The sequence below is a fragment of the Aulonocara stuartgranti genome (assembly GCF_965226115.1).
Source record: "Aulonocara stuartgranti genome assembly, chromosome: 3".
Taxonomy (NCBI): Eukaryota; Metazoa; Chordata; class Actinopteri; order Cichliformes; family Cichlidae; genus Aulonocara; species Aulonocara stuartgranti.
The window spans coordinates 5,600,106-5,623,021 of NC_138941.1; the positions used below are offsets into that span (position 1 = coordinate 5,600,106).

At 42.2% G+C, this 22,916-nt stretch overlaps 3 protein-coding genes across 3 annotated transcripts in view; 2 read left to right on the plus strand and 1 right to left on the minus strand.

The window, feature by feature from the left end:
* LOC309702423 (protein NLRC3-like) overlaps positions 1-22,916 on the plus strand; it is a 226,620-nt gene that overhangs the window by 41,109 nt on the left and 162,595 nt on the right. The window lies entirely within an intron of this gene.
* The window catches only part of LOC309697114 (protein NLRC3-like), a gene marked incomplete at its 5' end in the record, with an annotated part of 43,054 nt that overhangs the window by 5,318 nt on the left and 14,820 nt on the right, over positions 1-22,916 (plus strand). The gene's annotated exons all lie outside the window — the stretch shown is intronic.
* On the minus strand, positions 9,443-14,429 carry LOC309702332 (uncharacterized protein). The gene is made up of 4 exons (XM_082527013.1): positions 13,685-14,429; positions 13,363-13,599; positions 13,244-13,291; positions 9,443-9,701 (listed from the first exon to the last, which is right to left on the minus strand). The coding sequence occupies exons 1-4, from the start codon at positions 14,295-14,297 to the stop codon at positions 9,466-9,468; spliced, it is 1,134 nt and encodes a 377-aa protein (XP_082383139.1). The 5' UTR covers positions 14,298-14,429; the 3' UTR covers positions 9,443-9,465.

Sequence of the window (22,916 nt, forward strand, 5' to 3'; positions counted from 1 at the left end):
CTCCTCGACATGTGCAAGCTCGGGTCCTCTACCAGAGGCCTGGGAGCTTGAGGGTCCTGCGCAGTATCTTAGCTGTTCCCAGGACTGCGCTCTTCTGGACAGAGATCTCCGATGTTGTTCCCGGGATCTGCTGGAGCCACTCGCCTAGCTTGGGAGTCACCGCACCTAGTGCTCCGATTACCACGGGGACCACCGTTACCTTCACCCTCCACATCCTCTCGAGCTCTTCTCTGAGCCCTTGGTATTTCTCCAGCTTCTCGTGTTCCTTCTTCCTGATATTGCTGTCATTCGGAACCACTACATCGATCACTACGGCCGTCTTCTTCTGTTTGTCTACCACCACTATGTCCGGTTGGTTAGCCACCACCATTTTGTCCGTCTGTATCTGGAAGTCCCACAGGATCTTAGCTCGGTCATTCTCCACCACCCTTGGGGGCATCTCCCATTTTGACCTCGGGACTTCCAGGTTATACTCGGCACAGATGTTCTAGTCCGGCATCTCCTGGTGTAGGTGTCCTGAAGCGGGGGGAGAGCAATCCTGCAGCAGCGTTCTGCTGTACGGATCACTCTCTGGAGAGCTTTTTGGTCCTTCACACAGCTGTTCCCGAACCACAATGTCATGTTCTGTGTGAGGATGCTCTCCACAGCGCCTGTATAGAAAATCCTGAGGATCTTTGGAGAGACCCTGAACTTCCTCAGTTGTCGTAGGTGATACAGGCGCTGCCTAGCCTTTTTGGTCTTGACCTGAATGTGGGCAGCCCATGTCAGGTCTGAGGAGATGTGGACACCAAGATACTTGAAGGACTGCACCCTCTCCACTGGAGCTCCATTGATGATAATGGGCTTGTAGTCTCTGTGCTGACCCCTTCTGAAGTCCACCACCAGCTCCTTTGTCTTGCTGACGTTCAGCTGGAGGTGGTTGTCCTGGCACCACGATGCCAGATTCTTCACTTCATCCATGTAGGCCGCCTCATCGTTGTTGGAGATGGCACCCAACACCACTGTGTCGTCAGCAAACTTCACAATGGTGTTGGAGCCATGGGTGGCCACACAGTCTGAAGTGTAGAGGGAGTAGAGCAGTGGCGAGAGGACACATCCCTGAGGTGCTCCTGTGTTGATGGTGATGCTGTTGGAGAAGCACCTGCCCACCCTCACCACCTGAGTTCTGCCAGTGAGGAAGTCCAACACCCATGCACACAGATGGCTGTTAAGTCCCAGATCCCTGAGCTTTGTGAACAGTCTGCAGGGCACTATTGTGTTAAACGCTGAACTGTAATCAACAAACAGCATTCGCACATAGTTACCCTGTTTCTTGTCCACGTGGCTGAGTGTGGTGTGTAGGACGTGGGCGATGGCATCCTCTGTGGATCTGTTGGATCTGTAGGCGAACTGCAGCGGATCTATGGTGTCTGGGATGGAGGAGGAGATGATGTTCTTCAGCAGCCTCTCAAACACCTTCATTACTACCGAGGTCAGTGCAACTGGCCGGTAATCATTCAGGGATGAGGGTTTGCTGTTCTTGGGCACAGGGATGATGGTGGATCTTTTGAAGCATGTGGGGACCACAGACTTCACCAGGGACACGTTGAAGATGTAAGTGAACACACCTGCTAGCTGGTCAGCACAGCAGCGCAGCAGACGGCCGGTGATGCCGTCTGGCCCCGCCGCTTTCCTTGTGTTCACTCTCCTCAGTGCCGCTCGGACGTCATGCTCCGCGATGCTGGTCACCGGTCTCTCGCTGATGACGTCACTGTCCTCGGTAGTCAGGCGGTAGATAGCATTAGCCGCCTGGCTAACCTCGAAACGGGCGTAGAACCGATTCAGCTCGTTGGTGAATGCAGAGTCAGCGTTGATCGGCGCAGTGTCCCTGGCTTTGTAGTCCGTAATGGTGCATAGTCCGTGCCACATACTCCCTGGTGGAAGCGGGACTCCACACGTTCCCGGTACCGGCGTTTGGCATCTCTCACCGCGCGCCGCACGCCGTATGAGGCCGCTTTGTAGGCGCTCATATCGCCAGTGGCGAGACCCGCGTTGTAGGAGGCGGTCCTGGCGTTTTCTGCAGTGCGGATCGATCTGTCCATCCACGGTTTCTGGTTTGGGAATGTGGTGACTCTCACAGTGGGGATAATCTCCTCCGCTAGCATATTGACGAAGCATACTGCTACTTCCGTAAACTCGTTGATGTCGACTGCGCATGCTCTGAACATGTCCCAGTCGACGTCGTTGAGTGCGTCCTGTAGCGTAGCTTCTGATTGGGCAGTCCACCGTTTCACCTCCCTCGTGGTCACGTCTTCCCTCCGTATGCTTTGTTTATACTGGGGAATGAGGAAGATGGCGTTGTGGTCAGACTTCCCAAAAGCCGGGTGTGAGACAGCTTTGTAGCCCTGCTTGTATGGCGTGTAGCAGTGATCCAAAATCCGATCCCCTCTCGTTGGACACGAGACATGCTGGTAAAAGTTTGGCATGACTTGTCTGAGGTTCGCTTTGTTAAAGTCTCCTGCTACAATGAGGGCTGCGCTCGGGTCCTTGTTTTGAAGCGAGCTTAGCACATCATGTAATTCGGACAAAGCCATACCTGTGTCCGCTTGGAGTGGGATGTAGACCACCGTGGCGATGACTGAGGTGAACTCACGGGGCAGATAGAAAGGGCGGCACTTAATGCTCAGGAACTCCAGATGTGGCGAGCAGCCGCTGAAGAGAGTAGAAATGCTCCTGGCATCACACCACTTTCTGTTTACCATGAAACACACTCCTCCACCTTTGGTTTTGTTCGACTCTGCCGTTCTGTCCGCGCGGAGCACAAAGAATGAATCCGACGGAGTTACGGCCTGGTCCGGCACGGTGGGGGTCAGCCATGTCTCCGTGAAGCACAGAATGTTGCAGTCCCTCATGTCACGTTGGAAGGTGACCCTTGCTCTTAGGTCATCGAGCTTGTTCTCCATGGATTGTACATTGGCCAGTAGGATACTGGGGCAAGTGGGGAACTAAAAACATGTGGACAGACTCATAATTAGGCCAAAGACACATTAAAGCAATTATTACAGGTTTAGAAACAGGGATGGATATGAAGGAGCTTAGCATGAATTTGCATTGAGGAAAGAATAGCAACGAGCATCAGAGGAAACAGTTAGGAAAACTAAGATGATGTACTGGCAGGAATACTGCAGTACTTTAGGAAGAACTACACCAGTTAAGAATGTGTGGAGTACAGTAAAGAACATGAATGCAGACAGGAAACAACAGCAGTTTTTGTAAAGTAAATTCAAACTCCTTCATTAAATGCAGCTGGTTGAGTGAAAACAATGGAGAATGATTGTGTTACGTTGTTTATTCTCTATAGAAATGGAGCAGCAGGAGTGCATGCATAGCTGGACGTGGGCTGTATATACATGCGTGTATCTGTGTTGTCTGTGAGCAGAGAAAACAAAGCGCTGGAAATGTCCAGTGTATCATAAGCCAGCCAGTCCTGTTACTGCAATTCACTTCTTCACCAGAAAGTGTCACCATCAGGCTTCAACAGCAGTTTCCAGTATTAATAGTGTTAATGAGCTACAGGTAGTATGGATGGGAAAATGTAGAGATGCTGGGCAAACAATATGATCAAATCCACAGTGGGAATAATTGAAGTGATGACGGCAGGTGTAGAGAACAAAAATGAATCATATTGAAATGTTAAATCAGGAAAATCCTGGAGAAGAGGATAGTTCTAATGTTCAGTTTGTAATGTTGAATTCAACGCAGCTCTTAAGTGCATAAAAATGACTTCACCTGACGTCAGACTGAACAATCGGATTAGCTACTGATATTGATTTAACCCTTTAAGACCTACCATAGAACCAAGTCCGCCAGAGCTTATATTATATTTTTACATGCTGTAGAGCCGTTTTTGGGAGCATTTCAAGTTACTATACATCAGTACAACCATTACAGCCTAAATTTTAATAATATGTATGTATTAAGTACATAGTAATTACATAAATTGCAAAAAAGTGCAATAAACTACAAAAAAATTGAAAATCTTTTTTGTTTTTTTAACATATATTTCTAGTTAGAAAAATTTAAGAGGCTTATCCCTCAAAACTGTAAATACAAAAAAGTTGCACAAAATAGTTTCCCACCACAGGAAATTTATTTTGAGTGCCTTCATAGTTTTATTTTTGAAATACACCAATTTTTATATACTGCAGGAAAAACGAAAATAAATATTATACTGCAAATTTGCAAAATAACAGCATATGCATCAAAATAAACTATTTCCAGCAGTGCAATATGAGTCCTAAGTATATGTGGAAGGAAACTGTAACCTAGGACAAGCTGATGGCATAAGATGTAAGTACAACTCCTCAGGTTTCATATGCAAAAAAAATTATTGCGCTAGCTCACGTGGATACAGTGCTACCGGGATTTAAAAATAGTTGCACAAAACGGAGTGTGCCCACTCTGACCAGTTTTAAAGGGTTAAAGCAAGAAAATATGGTATTAGCATTAGCTGCCAATTCCTATTCACCTAAAATTAGCATTACCTGCTAATGGCAGTCTACTTAGCATTAACTCTTCACTAATGTAATGCTAATTCACATCAAATTATCTTTAGCTTTAGCATTAGCTGCTAGCTTCAGCCTACCTAGCACTAGCTGCTCACATTGTTAAAAGGGAAGAGAAAACGATATTAGCATTAGCTTGTAATAATTATTCACCCCTAATTAGAATTAGCCACTAATGGCAGCATACTTAGCATTAACTTCTCACATCGTCATAATACAAATGATGCTAACTTGCATTAAATTAGACTGCTGTTATTAGCTAATGCTATTTAGCAGTAGCTGCTCACATTGCTATAAAGCAAAGGAAAACGATATGAGCATTAGGTTCTAATGCGTATTTGCCTTAAATTAGACGTAGGTGCTAATGGCGGACTACTTAGCATTAGCAGCTCAGATGTTGTAATGCTAGGAAAAAGAGTGTTAGCATTAGCCGTTCACATTGTTATGAAGTTAAGGGAAATAGTGTTAGCATTAGCTACTCACATTGTTAAAAAGTGTTAGCATTAGTGCATAATGCTAATTCACATCAAATTAGCATTAGTTAATAACGGCAGCCTATTTAGCATTAGCAGATAATGTCGACCTTGGCCCACTGGAAAAGTTCAGAACTAAAGATTTAGGAGTGTTTCTCAATAGCTCTTTCTCATTTGAGAAACAAATGAATTCTGTTATTAAAACCAGCTGTAAGGTTTATATTGTTGATTGTCATTTATGCTTAGAAATATTTACTCATATATGCTTAGAGTTGTATAATCGATTGCATGATGATAGAGGTTTGATCCTCAGTAGTCTGTAAAGACTCTGTGTGCCTTCCAGAGTGCTCTGGCATGCACACACCACTTGGGGCCATGAGAGAGGTCGTACCCTCTCTTACTGATTTATGGTGTAGGACAGGGGTCTCAAACTCAATTTAGCTGGGGGCCGCTGCAGGCAGAGTCTGGGTGAGGCTGGGCCGCATTAGGTTTTCCACAAGAAAGACATGGTTAAAAAATTCCAATCTTCTCAAATCTCTTTATTTTTATTTTTTAACACAAAATATGAAAAATAAATAAACAAATTAAGAATTAATAAGAAAAAAAATCAATCTGTAATACATAAATAAAATAATAATAAGATATTTTTAGTCAGTGAACTTGTGTGTTTCTTTCAGTCTTCTATATCTGCTGTGTTTAGATTGAAATGTCTGTATTAACAGTTCTATAACCTTCTTCTGAACATGAATGGAACACTGTAGAAAATGAACTGTTCTTCTGAACATGGCTTCTCTTGCCTACTCCTTGCTGCTAGAGACCTGGCAGCGTTTCCTCTCGCATAGCCGAGCCAGATTTGGCCTGAGGGAGGAAGCAGTTGCGACCCTCAGTATGTCTTGAAGATGATCATCCGTAAGTCTGGACCTGTACTTGGACTTATTGAAGTTCAAAGTGGAGAAGAGCTTTTGGCACAAGTATGTGCTACCAAAAAGGCACATGGTCCGCTTGAACATTCGGGAAAGCCGAGGGAAACTAGGGCTCAAGTCTCTCAAAAATTGTCCAAGCTTGTCTGCTTTTCCACTCACCTCCCTGAACTTTGCTTTGAGTTCAGAGTTGCACTGCAGCTCAATGAGCTCCATTTGAAGCACAGAAGGGGCATCTTGCACATCAAAGGAGAAGGGGTCCGCAAAAATGTGAAAGGTGGCTCTGTGTGTCTTGAAGTCAGCAAATCTGTGATCAAATTCCTCCTGTAGCCTCAAAATGACATCAACATACTCGTCAGCACTGAATGGTGTGCCTGCATCCAGGAGTGCCTTGCATGCTGGGAAATGGCAAAGGTTTGTCTGAGAGAGCTGAGCTTTCCAGAGCGCCAGTTTTGTGGAGAATGCTCTCACGTTGTCATAGGCAGCACTGACAAGTTGCCCCTGGCCTTGTAACGTCTTGTTCAGTACATTAAGCTCATGTGTCATATCAACAAGAAAAGCTGAGTCCATGAGCCATTTGGGATCAGTTAGCACAGGAACACTAACTCCATCCTTCTCCATGAAGGCTTCACTTCTGCTCTCAACTCAAAAAGTCTCTTTAATACATTTCCCCTGCTGAGCCAACGTACCTCAGTGAAGTCGAGCACATCCCCATATTCTGACTCCATTTCCTCTAAAAAAGCACAGAACCTTCGGTGCTTTAAGCCCCTGGATCTGATTTGGTTGATGCATTTCACAACAATAGACATCACATTGTCAAACTTCAGGTATTTGCTGCAAAGGACCTGCTGATGGATGATGCAGTGCAGAGCAATGGCCTCCTCCACGCCTTCCTCTTCCAGTTTGTTTTGTGCCACCAGTCCATGTTTCCTCCCTGTCATTGATGGCGCTCCATCTGTTGTTATTCCAACAAACCTCTTCCATGGCAAACCAACATTCTCAATGGCATCACACAGCTTGTAAATATCTGCTGAGCGGTGGTCTGGCCATGCATTGGAATTACTGTGAGCAGCTCCTCCATCACTTCAAAACTGTCATCAACACCACGGACATACATTGGGAGCTGGGCAGTGTCGGTGATGTCTGTGGTCTCATCAAGAGCGACTGAGTATACACTGAAACATTTGGCTTTCTCACACAGTTGGTCATAAATGTCACTTGACAGGTCAGAAATGCGATCTGCTGCGGTGTTGGCAGAAAGGCTGATGTTGCTAAACTGACCTTTCTTTCCCGGACAGACTATATTTGCAGCCTGCAATATGCACTTTTAGACAAATGCACCTTCTGTGAATGGCTTCCCTGCTTTAGCAATCAGCTCACTAACCACGTGGCTCCGACTGCTGCATTATTCTCTTTGGTTGCTTTCTTGGAGAAATCTTGCTGCCTCAGTAGATCTGTTTTAAGACTGGCAACCCGGTTCGCTCTCTCGTCTCCCTGGTATTTTGCATCCACCTCAGCATGTCTAGTTGTGTAATGACGTTTCAAATTGTATTCCTTGTGCAGCGCAACTTTCTCTGTGCAAATAAGACAGGTCGGGGTGCCCCTGTGCTCAACAAAGAAATATTGCATTTCCCACTTTTCCTGAAATTGTCGGTGCTCATCACCAACCTTTCTCTTCACCGCAGGCTTTGAAAAAGACATGTTTGGGGCTATGTGACATTTATAATTCTACTTGGTGTCACTGTCGCATTGAAGTTTCAATCAAGCGTTTAGCCGATGGACGGGGAACGTCTCAACGCGTAGAGAACGTCATTTCTGCTTCTTTTTCTTGCAACCGTAGCACGGCGATCGGCAGATAAAAAGCCGGTAGCAGTCTCCTTTGTTTTTACGCTCGATGTTCATGTCTTTCATGACGACACGAACACCGTGGCGTTTGCAGATGGTAGAAAGTGCAGGGATAGCGAGTGCAAAAAAGGCGACTGCTCACGGCGCCGGGCTGTTGTTACAGGAGAAAGAAGCGGAAATGACACCGTGACATATAACAAATAACATCAGCTGTTTCTGATGTTAGTTGTTTTGACTGCTTTTACATTATATTGAAATATATGTAATGTTCATGTTTGCTGCAATGCAAACGGAGTGATGCAAATAAAAACATGGAGCCACAAATTACGGTGCGACCCTATAATTAGTCCGGGTTACCGGGGACTGTTGTTGCCGATGAACAGGTGTCGCTATGTGACTGCAGACTAAATTGGGCTGCATTGAGTTCATGACTTTTCTTTTATCCCGCCGCCTACGCATCACTGTGAGAGTTAATATGAGATCTCTCTCTGTGGAAAAATAACTTTAAATCCCACTGACGTGTGTATAAATCTATATACGTATAATGTCCCGCTGGGCAGCAACTTAAAAAAACAACTTTTTTTGAAGTGTTGTGAACGCAGCGCGCTGGGGCGAATGTCGGCGTTTGCCCAATAGAAAGGAGGAAGCCAGCCAGGCACAGGAAAGAAAGAAACACTCCAGGGCAACGCTGCTGGAACTTTGACTCATTGAGAAATGTTTCCCTGCTTGCATCAAGCCCGGCTGGTGTCCCCTGAGATCCATATCCCACCCTGATTGGTGGGTTAATTCAGCTCCGCCCACAACACTGTAAAGTGTCATACATTATCAAACTAACATTACATTTTCATATTAAGGTGGGGCCAAAAACTATCGTCCTGCGGGCCGCAATTGGCCCGCGGACCACGAGTTTGAGACCCCTGGTGTAGGAGGACACCTGCTCTGTGTCTGGTTAAGTATAAGAGCCCTTTGTTAGGGGGACCGCTGGACTCTTAGCACCAGCTTTGGGGTCACAGGGTCACATCTGGAACACACACTCTCACACACACACACACACACACACACACACACACACACAGACACACACACAGACAGACACACACACATACTGGTAAAGGTGAATTGGAAGGACAATTTTTTCAAACAAGATTTTTGCAACACTAAACGGACCCCCCTTTCCGCTTGTGCTAGATAGATGAAGTGCATCTTTAAAAATCCCATTTGAGTTGTACAACACAAATCTCACTTCAAAATTGTGAAAAACACACCAGAACTCAAAATATAAGAACCTGACAACATGGTGTAATAAGAGGACAACACTAATTAGGTAACTTGGCTCCTCCCCCTGACATGAACAGTAATTGTCAGGGCTAACTTTATTAACAGGACAAAGGCCATACACATACACAAACATGTATTTTGTGTGTATTAAAAGGGCAACAGGTGAATAAAAGGAACAAATTGAGTGCATTTTACAAAAACAGGATTGTTTTGTTAACAGAAATGAAAATAACTGGCAATATAAAATTATGTCCTCTTAGATCAGATGCACTAAAACAGTGTCAACAAAATGAATTTACCAATCTTCTAATAGTAAAATTCTAAAATAAATAAATGAGAAACCAAAACATACAAAATATCTTTTGTAACTCCTCCCAGAAGTACTTTGGAGTTATGTAGACTCCTCTACATAGGATTTTCTTTTTTCTTCAACGACACGCCCCGATTCCTCACAAAATCTCTGATGTTTTGAATAGAACGACCAGCCAGAGCAGGATCTTCTGCAGTTTTGCATTGCTGGCATTCGATAATAGTGGCCAGTTTTCCTTTTTTGATATGTTCGCCAAAATACTTCATTATCGCAGCAACCTCCGTGGGAGACCAAGGATGCTTTTTGACCCTCCTTGCATTTTCCAGAGAAGCTAGAAGCAGAAAAAAATAAATGTAAACAAACTACTTTTTAAACAATTTTTAAATTAAAGGGGACGTATTATGCTCAATTGTGTGAGTTGACATGGTTGTAGGATGCAAAAATATAATGGCGATAATCGGCTTCCTTCAAATAAGCCGAAGAATTGAGTTCTGCACACACTAGTTTTACAGCCCTGCTAAGAACAGTTAGTGTTTAGTCTACACAGCCCAAAGACGGCCTTTGCATTGTCCACGAGGACAGGTGCTGAGGCTGTGATTATGCTGGATTGTGCAAAATACACTACCTGGGACCTAAAAGAGCTCCTTTTTTAGTTGTTGAAAACCTACACTTAAGGAGTCGGGAGGCAATTCATAACCAAATATACATACAAAAGCAACAAAAAAAAGTGGGTTTTGCATAATATGTCCCCTTTAAGGTGAATTTGTTGTAACAGTGTTTCTTTGGTATAAATCCTGTAATGCTGACTGTTTAAATACTTATTACAATGGATGAATACATTTATTTAAATGTAAAATTCTGAAAGGTAGCCCACATTAAGTCAGAATTCCAATAAATAGCTATGGCAAATCACTATGGATGGAGAGCATTTTATTCCACACACCGTTATACAACAAAAAACATGTATAGCATGATATTGTAATAATTTGAAATGTATAACATATACTCAAACATTTCATATATAACTGTCTGACTCAAATGTTTATTTAAAAACAAGGGTGGACCCTGCCTGACCATGAGGTGGGCCTTCAGGTTTTTTCAGTGAACATAATTTTCTTCAAGACGTTCAGGTTACAGCCCACAATTAGCCAAACCAGCCCAAATTTTCCAATATTATCCAGATTCTGCCTATGGGAATAAGATGATGTTCAGAGTATGGAGATAATGTAGAAGCCCAATGGTTGAGGAATCCTCAAAATTAAAAACCCAAATCATAATATGTTCTCATTGCTTTGTTTATTAATTGTTTTGGTGCATTGCTGTTTTGAAAATGATAAGTATTTAAATGTATTACAGATTAAAACAGGCATAGGGAAAGTAATTTAAACATTTATCCCATTACTTAATACAAGGTATTGTTCCACATTGAATGTGATTTATGTTTTACCTTACCAAGTAGGTTAATATAATTGTCTAACCAAGTTGTAGAATTATGGTACGGTCCCTGGCAGAAAGATGAGCATAGTCACCATACTGGCTTGGGTGGTGTGGATAACTGGGTTCAAAAATGCATGAAGTTTACATTTGTGCTTAAGTGACTTTTGCATGCATGTCACCATTTACCAGATTGTTCATTTGTTTTCTTCTTACTGCTTGGCTTCACCTCCTTGTTTAGTATTCTGTTGGGTTCAATGACCTTACCCGCTCCATTTTTACTTTGTGCTGAAAAACAAAACAAAACAGTAAGCATATATTTGTTGTATTAAATCTCTTATAATGTAATGTCAAATGCTCCTGAATGTGGTCAAGCAACTAATGGACCTTGAAATCTTGAATATGGTTTCTAAGATAAATCCAGAGTCGCAACTATGACTTTTAGTTTAAGGTGACACATGTGAATGTGGAATATGGCTAGAGCTATTACAGCTGATATTAAAAGATACAAGGCTGAATTTTTCTCCAAACAAGACTCCGGTGTAGTGATGGGATTTCCGGCTCTTTTTAGAGATCCGGCTCTCTCGGCTCGGCTCACTAAAAAGAGCCGGCTCTTTCAGCTCCCAAACCGGCTCTTCAGGTTATTTTGTTGCTTTCATTCATTTATTATTAATAACAATATAAAATTATGCACAAAATGAATTACTAATGTTTAAAAACGTGTTTTCTATGTATATATGTTCATTATATAAATCTGCTTTTATTTATTCACTCCACATAAAATTTAAAAAATTAATTATAAAATACAAAAACCTACCATTTACAATTTAACTTTTAAAATTTAAACTTTAAATTTAAAAATACCAAGTGCCCAGTGCTCAGCTCAGTGGGTAGACACACTGGCAGCTTCACTTATATCACACTTAATTCACTGTGTTTTATCTTCCCATCGCACTGATGAGTGGACAGTTTTCAGGTGCCCGTGCACCGGCTCTATATGATATCCTTTTCTTGCAGACTCTACACTCTGCCTATGTATTGTCAGTAAAATTTAAATGGTTCTAGATTTTGCTTCTTTTCTTGGTGTCACTCATTTTCTTTACTCCACCTTTCTAATGTGACGACATTGTCTCTTGTTGTTGCTCCTGGCTCTCTTTCTCTCTCTCTCCCTGCTGCTCTTTTCGTGTGCTACTGCTGTTGCGAGTGTAACTACCGCCCCTAGCTCCTCCCTCTGCTCAGAGGCGGGAGGGGTGCAAACGCAAGGCTCTGTTTGCGCCCCTCCCGTCTCTACTCAGCGCAAACACAAGGCTGACGTGCAGCGAAAAAAGTGAGAGAGAGGGCAAGAGAAAGTAAAAAAAAAAAATAAATCCACGGCTCCCAATAAGGAGCCGGCTCGCATCGTTCACTTCAAAGAACCAGCTCTAAGAGCCATTTCGTTCGCGAACGACCCATCACTACTCCGGTGACTGGTCAACTTTCCACTCACCACTGATTTACTGTAGAAAGAGGATGAGAGCGTAGAGGGAATACTTCAGAAGCGCAAACCAGGTAAATAAAGAGTAGTAGATCAGCCCTCCACACACCAACTATTTTCATCTCTCTTGATTAATCTCATCTCCTTCTGTCTCCTGCAGGGCAGCTTCCTTTCTAACATCCTTCAACAAACCTTCCTCACTGTCCCTTGTTTGCACATGCCCAACACAACCTCAACCTAGCCAATGTAGAACAATGTAGACATTTTTTCCAACATGTGCAGTCCCAATGATATTGTTCTTCCTAATCCTATCCATTCTCTCCACCCTCAAAAAGAATCCCAGCATCTTTGCTTTCCCCAAACTCACCTCCAAGAACTGCAATCTATTAAGAACTCTGCTGCCCCCTTACTCTACTGCACTCACTCTAGAGACTATATCACCACATCCTAAAAAGAACATTACTGGCTGCACACTGACTATAGTATTGAGTGCAAACTCCTAATCAACTTTTAAGCCTTCAACAACCTCGCCCCCGCCACCCTGAGGGATTGTCTTTACTGTCACTCTCCCACAACACTGCTAACACTAACCTCCTTACCCCCATCATCAAAATCATAAATCTGAGGGTACAATCCTTTGCCACTGCTAATTGCACCCTCTGGAACTTCCTCTGCTCATTAGATTCTCTCTAGAACTTTAAATCACAGCTCAAAATCACCTGTTCAAACTAGCATTTCCTACCTGACCATCCTCCAAAACTGACCTTTCTATTCTGTTGAGCTGGTCTTTAGAAAGATCCTTGACTTTCTTTAAATTACCATTTGGACAAAGGTAAAAATCACTGGAAAAATGATAGTAATGAATTATCTTTTTTTTTTTTTACATAAAGATAGCAAAGATAGCAAAAGTGTCTAGGAAGTAGTTACAAAGGTAAAAGCTTCAATAAATGATGACAAACACATACCTGGAGGTTCCTTGACAACTTTCTTCATCATTCTAGTATCTATAGAATCTGTAATAAAGTCTATTAGTCATGTGATTTCATAAATTGAACAAAGTTGAGACTAATCACATTGTACTTACCAATCTGTGGATATACAAGATTTCCTTCATTGACCTCACGCTCCGCTCCGACCTCCTCACGCTCCGCTCCGACCTCCTCACGCTCCGCTCCGACCTCCTCACGCTCCGCTCCGACCTCCTCACGCTCCGCTCCGACCTCCTCACGCTCCGCTCCGACCTCCTCACGCTCCGCTCCGACCTCCTCACGCTCCGCTCCGACCTCACTTTCTTCACTTGAATCTGTCAACTGTAGGTTATCTAACAAAATAAAAGATTGTCTTAATGAATTATAAGGTTATAGTGCAGGAAACGTGTATAATTCTTAACCTTAACACCACTTTACCTTCGATTTCAATCTCTTCAAGTGTTTTGCCTTGAAGGCTTTTGAGAGACCCTTTCTCCATGGCAATCAGTAGTTTGGATATTTTGGCAAGCTGGGTAGTAGCCTCTGGAAGTCTATAATATTCGCGATGAACACGAATATCATGACCTAGGAAGTTGGCAACTTGGTCTAACTCGTGATTCTTGAGGTTTAAGATCTGAGACAAAGTTGCGACATGTTTGCGCAACTGCGTTGAACGTAGGTGTTCAGGGTTTTCAGCCCCACATTCAGTCGCATAAATCCTCAAACAGTCCTGTCCTCTGTAGGGAGTCAGACAATGAGGTCTGGCAAACAGGAATATGTTTTCTGCCAGAACACCACAGTCTTGTCTTTTCTCTGTCAGCCGTGTTATGGCATTCACCATGTCTGGTGAAAGTAGCACTGCAACCTTGCGTCCTCGTTTACCCCTCAATTCTACACGACTGAAGTGTTGACAAAGGTAAAGTTCAAATTTTGTCAGTCCAATTGCAACATCCTTGTGCAGGGTACTAGTGTCTCTCTCCTGGAAGCCATTCAGTGTCATCTTTGAAATTTCTCCCCCTCTTCTCCTGTTAAATAGTATTACATTTGCCATGGTAGCTTTACAAAGTTCACTGTATGATTTTGGTGAACTATGCTCTTCCAAGTCCTTCAGTGCTTGTTCTGTAGTCTTCTCCAGATGTCTATGAAGACGCTGAACATCTTCTGTGAAAGGAAGTGTGGAAGGCGTGTTGAAGTGCCGCTCGTTTAGTGTGGTTAATGCAGTATGGGAGATGAGTTCTGACCACTTTGTAGCATAAAGGGTTTTGAAACTCTGGGTTGACTTTATCAGTGCACTGTCTTCTGCCATCAGTGCTCTGCAATGTATAATATCACAGACTTTCTGCAGTGAGTGTCCCAACTTTAAAGCAAGGCTTGGAGTCGAGTAGCAGTTCTTTTCTTCATCATACCCACACACCTTCTTAACAGCTTTGATAACCACATTGAAATTTGCAGGTCTTACAGCATCCTCAAAAGTGTGTATTGAGCATTCTTTCCGAAGTGTGAGCAGAAGTCTTCCACATTCTCGGAGTGTCTGGCGAATGTAGTCAAATTTGGTGGGATCTTTCCCATGTTTGTTAAAGAATGATTGAGCAAGCTGAAGAATAGAGAAGTCACTTCGCACAGTAGAAGTTATTTCATCATCTTTCATGACAGCTAATATCTTCCAAACACCGGGGGAAACTTGCTGACACAGAGCTGACTCACTCATACAGGCCAGGGACAAGACCTTTTTTCGTCCCCCCTCTGAATTGGCCTCCACTGGTTTTGAAGAACATTTACGAACATGTCTCCAAAGATCTCTTTTAAGATATAATGCCTCGCAATAAATGCAGTGAATATAGTCTTTTCCTTTGTAGGGTTTTTTTGATGTGCGTCTGGTTTTTAATGATCCAATCCCACTTGCGATGACCTCCGAGTTATGTCTGTGGTTTCCTTTGTTTCGCAGCTTAGAAAGCATTTTCAAACGGTCTTTGGACTTCTTGGGAAGACTTAAAACTCGAGCAACATCTGCATGTGATTTCTCATGAGTTTTTAAATGACGTGTAAACTTTGTCTGTAGTTTTCCACAAATGTAGCAGTATGTTTTGTTTCTTAGTGAGGAGGATGTTTTTAAGGAATCTTCAGCCGTAGTATTAGAGTCATCAACAATGCCTTCAGCATCAGACTTTTCTGCTGTGGCAATAACCCCTGATACGTCGAGCTGTCTTGGGCCAATTCCATCTTCAGATATTGATTCGGCATCTTCTGAAATTCTTTGTCCTACTCTCTCTAAAAAACTTTCTAGGCGAGGTCTTTTCGTTTTGCAAGCAGATTGACTGCTGGAGATCTCAGAGTTCTGTACTTGTTTGCAACTTATATTTAAAGGCTCTGATTTGTTGTCCCATGAGCTGTCTGAGTCAGCTATAGAATCTGGCACATATTCCTCTTCTGATGAAGCCCCCTCACTTGAACTATCTTCACTAAAGACCTAATAACAATCAAAAACACAAAGTAAGACTTTGTTTACCTTACATATTTTACTGAGAAGAATTCTGCAAAAACACTTACCTCTGGAAGAGGTTCAGTGAGGTTCACCTTGTGGCTAACATAACATCTTTTGTGCCAGGACTGGTAGCAAACTAGACAGAGAAAAATTAAGTTAATAAAAGAAAGGTAGTTAAAGCCGCTTTCCCCAATTTAAAAAAAAACAGGCTAGATGGAAGCATAAACACAGTCAAGAAGGCTCCCCCCTCCCATTGGATATTATCCATAGGCCACACCCCCTGGTGTGCTTTGCTGCTAAACAGGCCAGTGCATAGTGTGGTGGAGCCATGTTAATGTAGAATTTAAGGAGTCAGGAAAGACTGTTCTATCGTTTTTCTGGACTGAGCCATGTTATTGGCTGATGGTTTTAGACAAATGCAACAGAACAACTTCATTTTTTTTTCTTTAATCTCCAAACAACATTTATAGCTATGCTTTGTTAAAATGTTGTTATGAACATGAAAAAAAAATATGTTAAGCTAACTTGTTTTTGCAAATTGGGTATAGCAGCTTTAATAATGACATGGTAAGTAAATATGTAAAAAGTGCAGATGTAAAAGGTTCATTATGAACATATATCATATTTACTTATGGATTAGTTTTTATAGTGTTCCTTATGGATCATATTTAAGATATTCTAATGTACCCAACCTTCCATAATTAAATAATTACCTTCACATCTCACACCACTCCATTTCAGAGGCGAAAAAAGTCCTCCACATGCAAAACATTTTTCTAAACTTGACATTTCGTCAGGGACTAGATCATGATCACAGTCCTGTTTGGTAAAAAAAAACAAAACAAAAAAAACAGTGTAATCAAAAACAAAATTCATACTTTTGTGATGTAAAATATCACAACCAAATAGTTGTTTTGGTTCCTCTTTAAAAAGGAGTTAAGGACGGAAGAAAAAAAAAAAAAAAACAGGTTCAAGTGTTACTAAAACTATTAAATCAATTTTTGTAACTTTTGCAATGCAAAATTTAAAGGGAAAAATACCTGCTGTATATAGATCAATTTTCAAAACAATTTGTTCTTCTAGGTTTTATATTATGGTATATATTACAAAACCACAATGAAAAGAAAATTCATTGTGGACCCACAACACCCAAAAAAGATTAGACTTACAATTTGTTCTTTCTGAAATGAGAAGATGTGTCCAAAGTTTTGACTGGGAGTGTAAAAAAGTATAATTAAATCATGAAGTCATGAATCCATCAAGACATAACGGATGGCCTTTACACAACAATGTTACATAAATGTGCTTAGCATTAACAGGAAAGAGTTTAGCGATTGTTTCGGTTGTATTTACATGCTCCTTCCTATAGTAAGCTTCATTCTTGCTCCTTGATCAGCTGAAATTCAAATATGCGATCTAACTACATCAGAGTTCATTTCAACCAAGCCGAGAACTACGTCTTTATGCAAACCAGATTTAGGGTTGGGGTTTCATACTTCTTGTTTCAAATCTCAGTCCTCCTAATGCGTGCATCTTACTTGGTCAAGATAACCAAGGACCCACATACCTCAATACTGCCTAATAACTAGCACCTCAGTCTACAACTAAAACAATCTGACACTGAAACTCCAATTTACCTTTGTTGCGTCGTTAGGAGAGGAACTGGCTGCATTCTCATCCACAGCCTGAGATGGCACCATGTTGGATTTCTAAAGAAGAAGCGTGAATAATGAATGGCAGTCTTTGGGTCTAGCCAAGATGAATACAGTCCTCCTAATGTCTGGACCTGTCCAGTTGAGTAATACACAGGACCCGTGTGTGTGGGCGCACTTGTAGGTAGAACTCAGTTGTTTATACTTCCTGTTTCAAATCTCAGTCCTCCTAATGCGTGCATCTTACTTGGTCAAGATAACCAAGGACCCACATACCTCAATACTGCCTAATAACTAGCACCTCAGTCTACAACTAAAACAATCTGACACTGAAACTCCAATTTACCTTTGTTGCGTCGTTAGGAGAGGAACTGGCTGCATTCTCATCCACAGCCTGAGATGGCACCATGTTGGATTTCTAAGGAAGAAGCGTGAATAATGAATGGCAGTCTTTGGGTCTAGCCAAGATGAATACAGTCCTCCTAATGTCTGGACCTGTCCAGTTGAGTAATACACAGGACCCGTGTGTGTATGCACAATTGCCAGAGTAACTCTCATTGATCTGAATTCATTTCTAAACTCAGTCCTCCTAATGTCTGGACCTGTCCAGTTGAGTAATACACAGGACCCGTGTGTGTGGGCGCACTTGTAGGTAGAACTCAGTTGTTTATACTTCCTGTTTCAAATCTCAGTCCTCCTAATGCGTGCATCTTACTTGGTCAAGATAACCAAGGACCCACATACCTCAATACTGCCTAATAACTAGCACCTCAGTCTACAACTAAAACAATCTGACACTGAAACTCCAATTTACCTTTGTTGCGTCGTTAGGAGAGGAACTGGCTGCATTCTCATCCACAGCCTGAGATGGCACCATGTTGGATTTCTAAGGAAGAAGCGTGAATAATGAATGGCAGTCTTTGGGTCTAGCCAAGATGAATACAGTCCTCCTAATGTCTGGACCTGTCCAGTTGAGTAATACACAGGACCCGTGTGTGTATGCACAATTGCCAGAGTAACTCTCATTGATCTGAATTCATTTCTAAACTCAGTCCTCCTAATGTCTGGACCTGTCCAGTTGAGTAATACACAGGACCCGTGTGTGTGGGCGCACTTGTAGGTAGAACTCAGTTGTTTATACTTCCTGTTTCAAATCTCAGTCCTCCTAATGCGTGCATCTTACTTGGTCAAGATAACCAAGGACCCACATACCTCAATACTGCCTAATAACTAGCACCTCAGTCTACAACTAAAACAATCTGACACTGAAACTCCAATTTACCTTTGTTGCGTCGTTAGGAGAGGAACTGGCTGCAATCTCATCCACAGCCTGAGATGGCACCATGTTGGATTTCTAAGGAAGAAGCGTGAATAATGAATGGCAGTCTTTGGGTCTAGCCAAGATGAATACAGTCCTCCTAATGTCTGGACCTGTCCAGTTGAGTATTACACAGGACCCGTGTGTGTATGCATACTTTTCAGTATAGCCTTTATTCATTTAATACTATTTATACTTATACTGTACTATTTACATTATACCTTGCTTCTCCATGGCCAGTTGGAATCACCATAGTTATAGGTGATTTCTTCTCCTGGACCAATATCTTTGATTGCAAACAAACAGAGATGGGGCCTTCCATCCACTCTGGTAACTGTCATTTTACTGTTTGGATTCACATTATCGTCATTTACAAGTCTGCCAAGTGAGCCGTCCTCTCTGGTAGCATCAACACTAAAACAAAAAGTATACAATAACAATTACACTCTGTAAAGAAAGTCATTAAGTATATTAGGTTGTAGAACGTCTGAATAACATTTTAATATTCAATTCAAAATATTATTTGAATATTATAATTTGTAAACCTCATGTATTTTATCCTTTATCAAAGCAGTTACATACCATAACTGTTTTCCATTGAACTTGAAATCAAATATGAAAACCTTGAGTGCATCATGGTAAAGTTTCATTCGGTTTTCTTGTTCCTCTTTAGTTATGATTTGTCCTCTGTACTCAAAAAGAAAATCTCCCTTTTGAAATGACCGACAGCTGAACACACCGCGACCTAAAGACACACATCAAAAACAAATTGGGCAATAAACTATAAACCATTTAATTAAAATCCTTCTTGTTTTTAAATGTGTTTTTTATTTGATTATATTGTATTATTTATTTTGGAACATGTAACATGTTCATAATTCCTTGGGGAAAGACAAGGAAAAAATAGAAATATAATAATAATAATAATAAAACAAGTATAATTATATTCGTGATTATTAATTTTCTCATGCATGGTATGCTACAAAAAAACTACAAAAAACATAAAAATTTCTATTTTGAGAAGCTGACTGCATTCTTTGGAATCAACTCACCTTTAAATGAATCAATATACCTCACATCAAATCCTGCCTTGTCTTCACCTAAGGAGCAGTAATACCTAGCATCTTGTATGGGATTTATTTTAGCTCTCCGTGGCCTTGTTGCCGCCATCCCCTGCAAAGATCAGGTATTAATGACTTTAGAAATAACACATTATACTACAAAATGTATGTAGACATAGAAATAAACAGATCGAAAAATCTATTTATGTTGGGGAGAGCTCCCCTAAAGGTTCCAAATATCTGTGTTCCTCCTATCTTGTATCACTGTGTGTCAGAGGCTGCATGCCCTACCTGTGGAAGTTCTGTTTCGTATATTTTATTTGGTCTAAGGTTACTGCAAATCTTAATGAGTTAATTTTCATATCCACATTTCCTTAACCTTTTATATTTCTTAAAGTTATAAATTAAAATAATGATTTAGTATGGTTGAACAATAAGCATATTTGTCCTACAGTTTTTGTTTCATTTGTAAAATATTTTCTGAAAACAGATCTCACTAGTTTTAAAACCACAAGTTTTGTGATGCTAAAACCAAAATTAATCAAACCAACAGCAACAGAATGTCAAACTTTTGCTACTAGCATGCTGGCTAGCTAAACTGTCAAAAATTAGATGCTTTGGTGTATCCGAACGTAATATAATAACCTATATTACTTTGCTTTATTGGATGAATATATTTATATAAACATCATGTGTAAGGGAATTTGTATGGTTCTCACCTGATCTTCCACGAAAGCAGTAAGATAAAAGCTGTCTCATTAAATCCTCATGTCGTGCACCTGAACTCTTTAGTGTCCTCTTCTTCTTCTTCTGCTCTTTAAATGTTCATGGTGGTTGGCAACCAGCGTAGATGTACATTAGCGCCCCCATAGTGCTGAGGAGTGGATATCATTGGCCAAGAACAGTGGATTAACACTGGGATTCTTGCAAATAGAATGCTATGATGTAATAGAGTTAAATTGCTCTAGTGCATTCTGACATAACTCACTTGGAATATGTAGACTTAATAATACTGTATAAAATGTAATTTTTCCAAAAGACTGATATTTATGCTTCTAAATTTTTAAAGAATGAAACAAAAGTAGTAAATGGGGATGATGAGTTTTAGTAACAACTTCAAAGTTATTTGGCTAAAAGAGTTTTAAAATTCAAATAATTAACTTGGACCAAAAAGGCATATTATTGCTACAATGAGATTGGTGAATAAAAATAGATTAGACCACAGATATTTAAGTATTGCAGCAATACAATTAATTTTCATGACCTTAAGTGTTTTTGTGATGCTTTCTTTTTCTTTTTAAATAGTAAAAACTCATGACATAATTAGGACAAAGTTTATAATGAAATAGAAAAATCTTTATTATTGTGGCTGGTCTGGGATGCTGCTGCAGGTGAGATGGACTCACCTGCATTGTATCTACAATCTGTTACAGCAACCGTATAATTATTGTAATTGTTGGACAGCGCGAGGGAACGACCGGCTCAGGTGAGCCACAGGCTGGTGCGCTAGCGGGATGGGGGTGCCGCTGGAAGCGTGGGCGGTCCCTGGAACCACCTCCTCACCAGCGCCGCTAGATCTACAGGCGAACGCCCAGGTAGTCACTTCCCCGTGGCTGGGCTGGGGCGCTGATGCTCCAGGCCTATTCCCTCGCTTGCTCATGGAGGGGAGGGGGGGGGGGGGAGGTGGCTCCTCGGTCTTTTTTTTTTTTTTTTTTTTTTTTTTTAAATGACATCAGAAACAGCAGTATGCGACATTACGTGATGGCAGAGCTTCAGTTCATCCTTTGTCATTTTTTTTTTTTTTTTTTTTTTTAATAAATAGGACAGGGGGAATGAATGAGAGAGAGAGGGGGAGAGAAAGAAAGAAAACCCAAGGGGAGAAGAGACGGTGAGAAGGGGGGGGAAGAGAGACAAAAAAAAAACAAACAAACAAACAAACAAACAAAAAAAAAAAAAAAAAAAAAAAACTCCTGGGTCACCTGTATGGAGAAAAAAACAAACAAACAAACAAACAAACAAACAAACAAACAAACAAACAGAGGAGACAGCAAACAACAAAGAGCAACATAATAATAGAGAAAACAAAGCACCATCACAATAAACTAGCTAGTCATAGATATCAGTATTTACTAAGTAATAAACGATATTGTGCAGCACGCAAGATAGACAGCGCACAGTGTGCTTTGAGGCAGCAGCCAAGAAAGCTTTAGTCCGCGTCTGTGAATACCCATGTGTGCATACCTGTGTGGATCAGCATGCTTGCATTCCAAAGGTTTCTCCATGTAATGATCTGCTAGGGAGTGTGGGGGGGCCACAGCCCCGTCCTCCAGGGTGTGAAGCGGGTATGGAGGAGATCAAAACTCCAGACATCCAGAGGCCCCCAGAACACAAGAGACCATGGAAGACCAACAGAGGGGCAGCCGCGCCACTGTTCCAGTAAGAGATGAGGAGAGTCCCAGATGAGAGCTCGCCCAGCAGCCGCGGAGCAGAAGCCAGGGGGGGTTGCAGTGACGCGCCCGTGAGCTCCGCCGGCCCCCAGCTGCGCCTGAGTGACCGAGCCCTAGGCCGAGAGGCCGGGGGCACCCCACCTCCAAAGGGGCCCGAGCGAGCCCCAGGCCCCAGGCCCCGACAAGCGGCCGCCAAGGAGTGAGCCGGTGTGTACCCGGACGCCCACCCCCAGACACAAAGAACCACCAACACACCGACACCTGAGGGAGTCCGCCACCGGCAGGGGAAGTGGTGGTGGGTGGAGATAGGCCTCCAAACCTTGGAGGGCCTGAGGTGTCCCCAGAGAGGTGGCGTCTGATACCCAACCTGACATATAGACACAGACATACAGGCACACACAGACACAAACATCCATTCCCACCCTCATGCTCTCATATGCACTCACTCCACACTCAACCAACGTGGAGACAGACATAAAGAGACGCTGTACACACAATCACACTCCCCAAGCGTACTCTACAAACCGGGTCTAGGTACCCTTGCCCCTGGAGGGGGGAATTGCACCCAGACCCAGGTGGTGTTACCCTTTTCCCTGCGGTGGGGAGAGGCAGACCACCCCGACTCCGCAGCAGCAGGGAGGCCCCACACCCCAGACCGCAGTCGGACGGCCAACTCCTCCTACTAGCCCTCCCGCTCCAGCAGGCCGCAG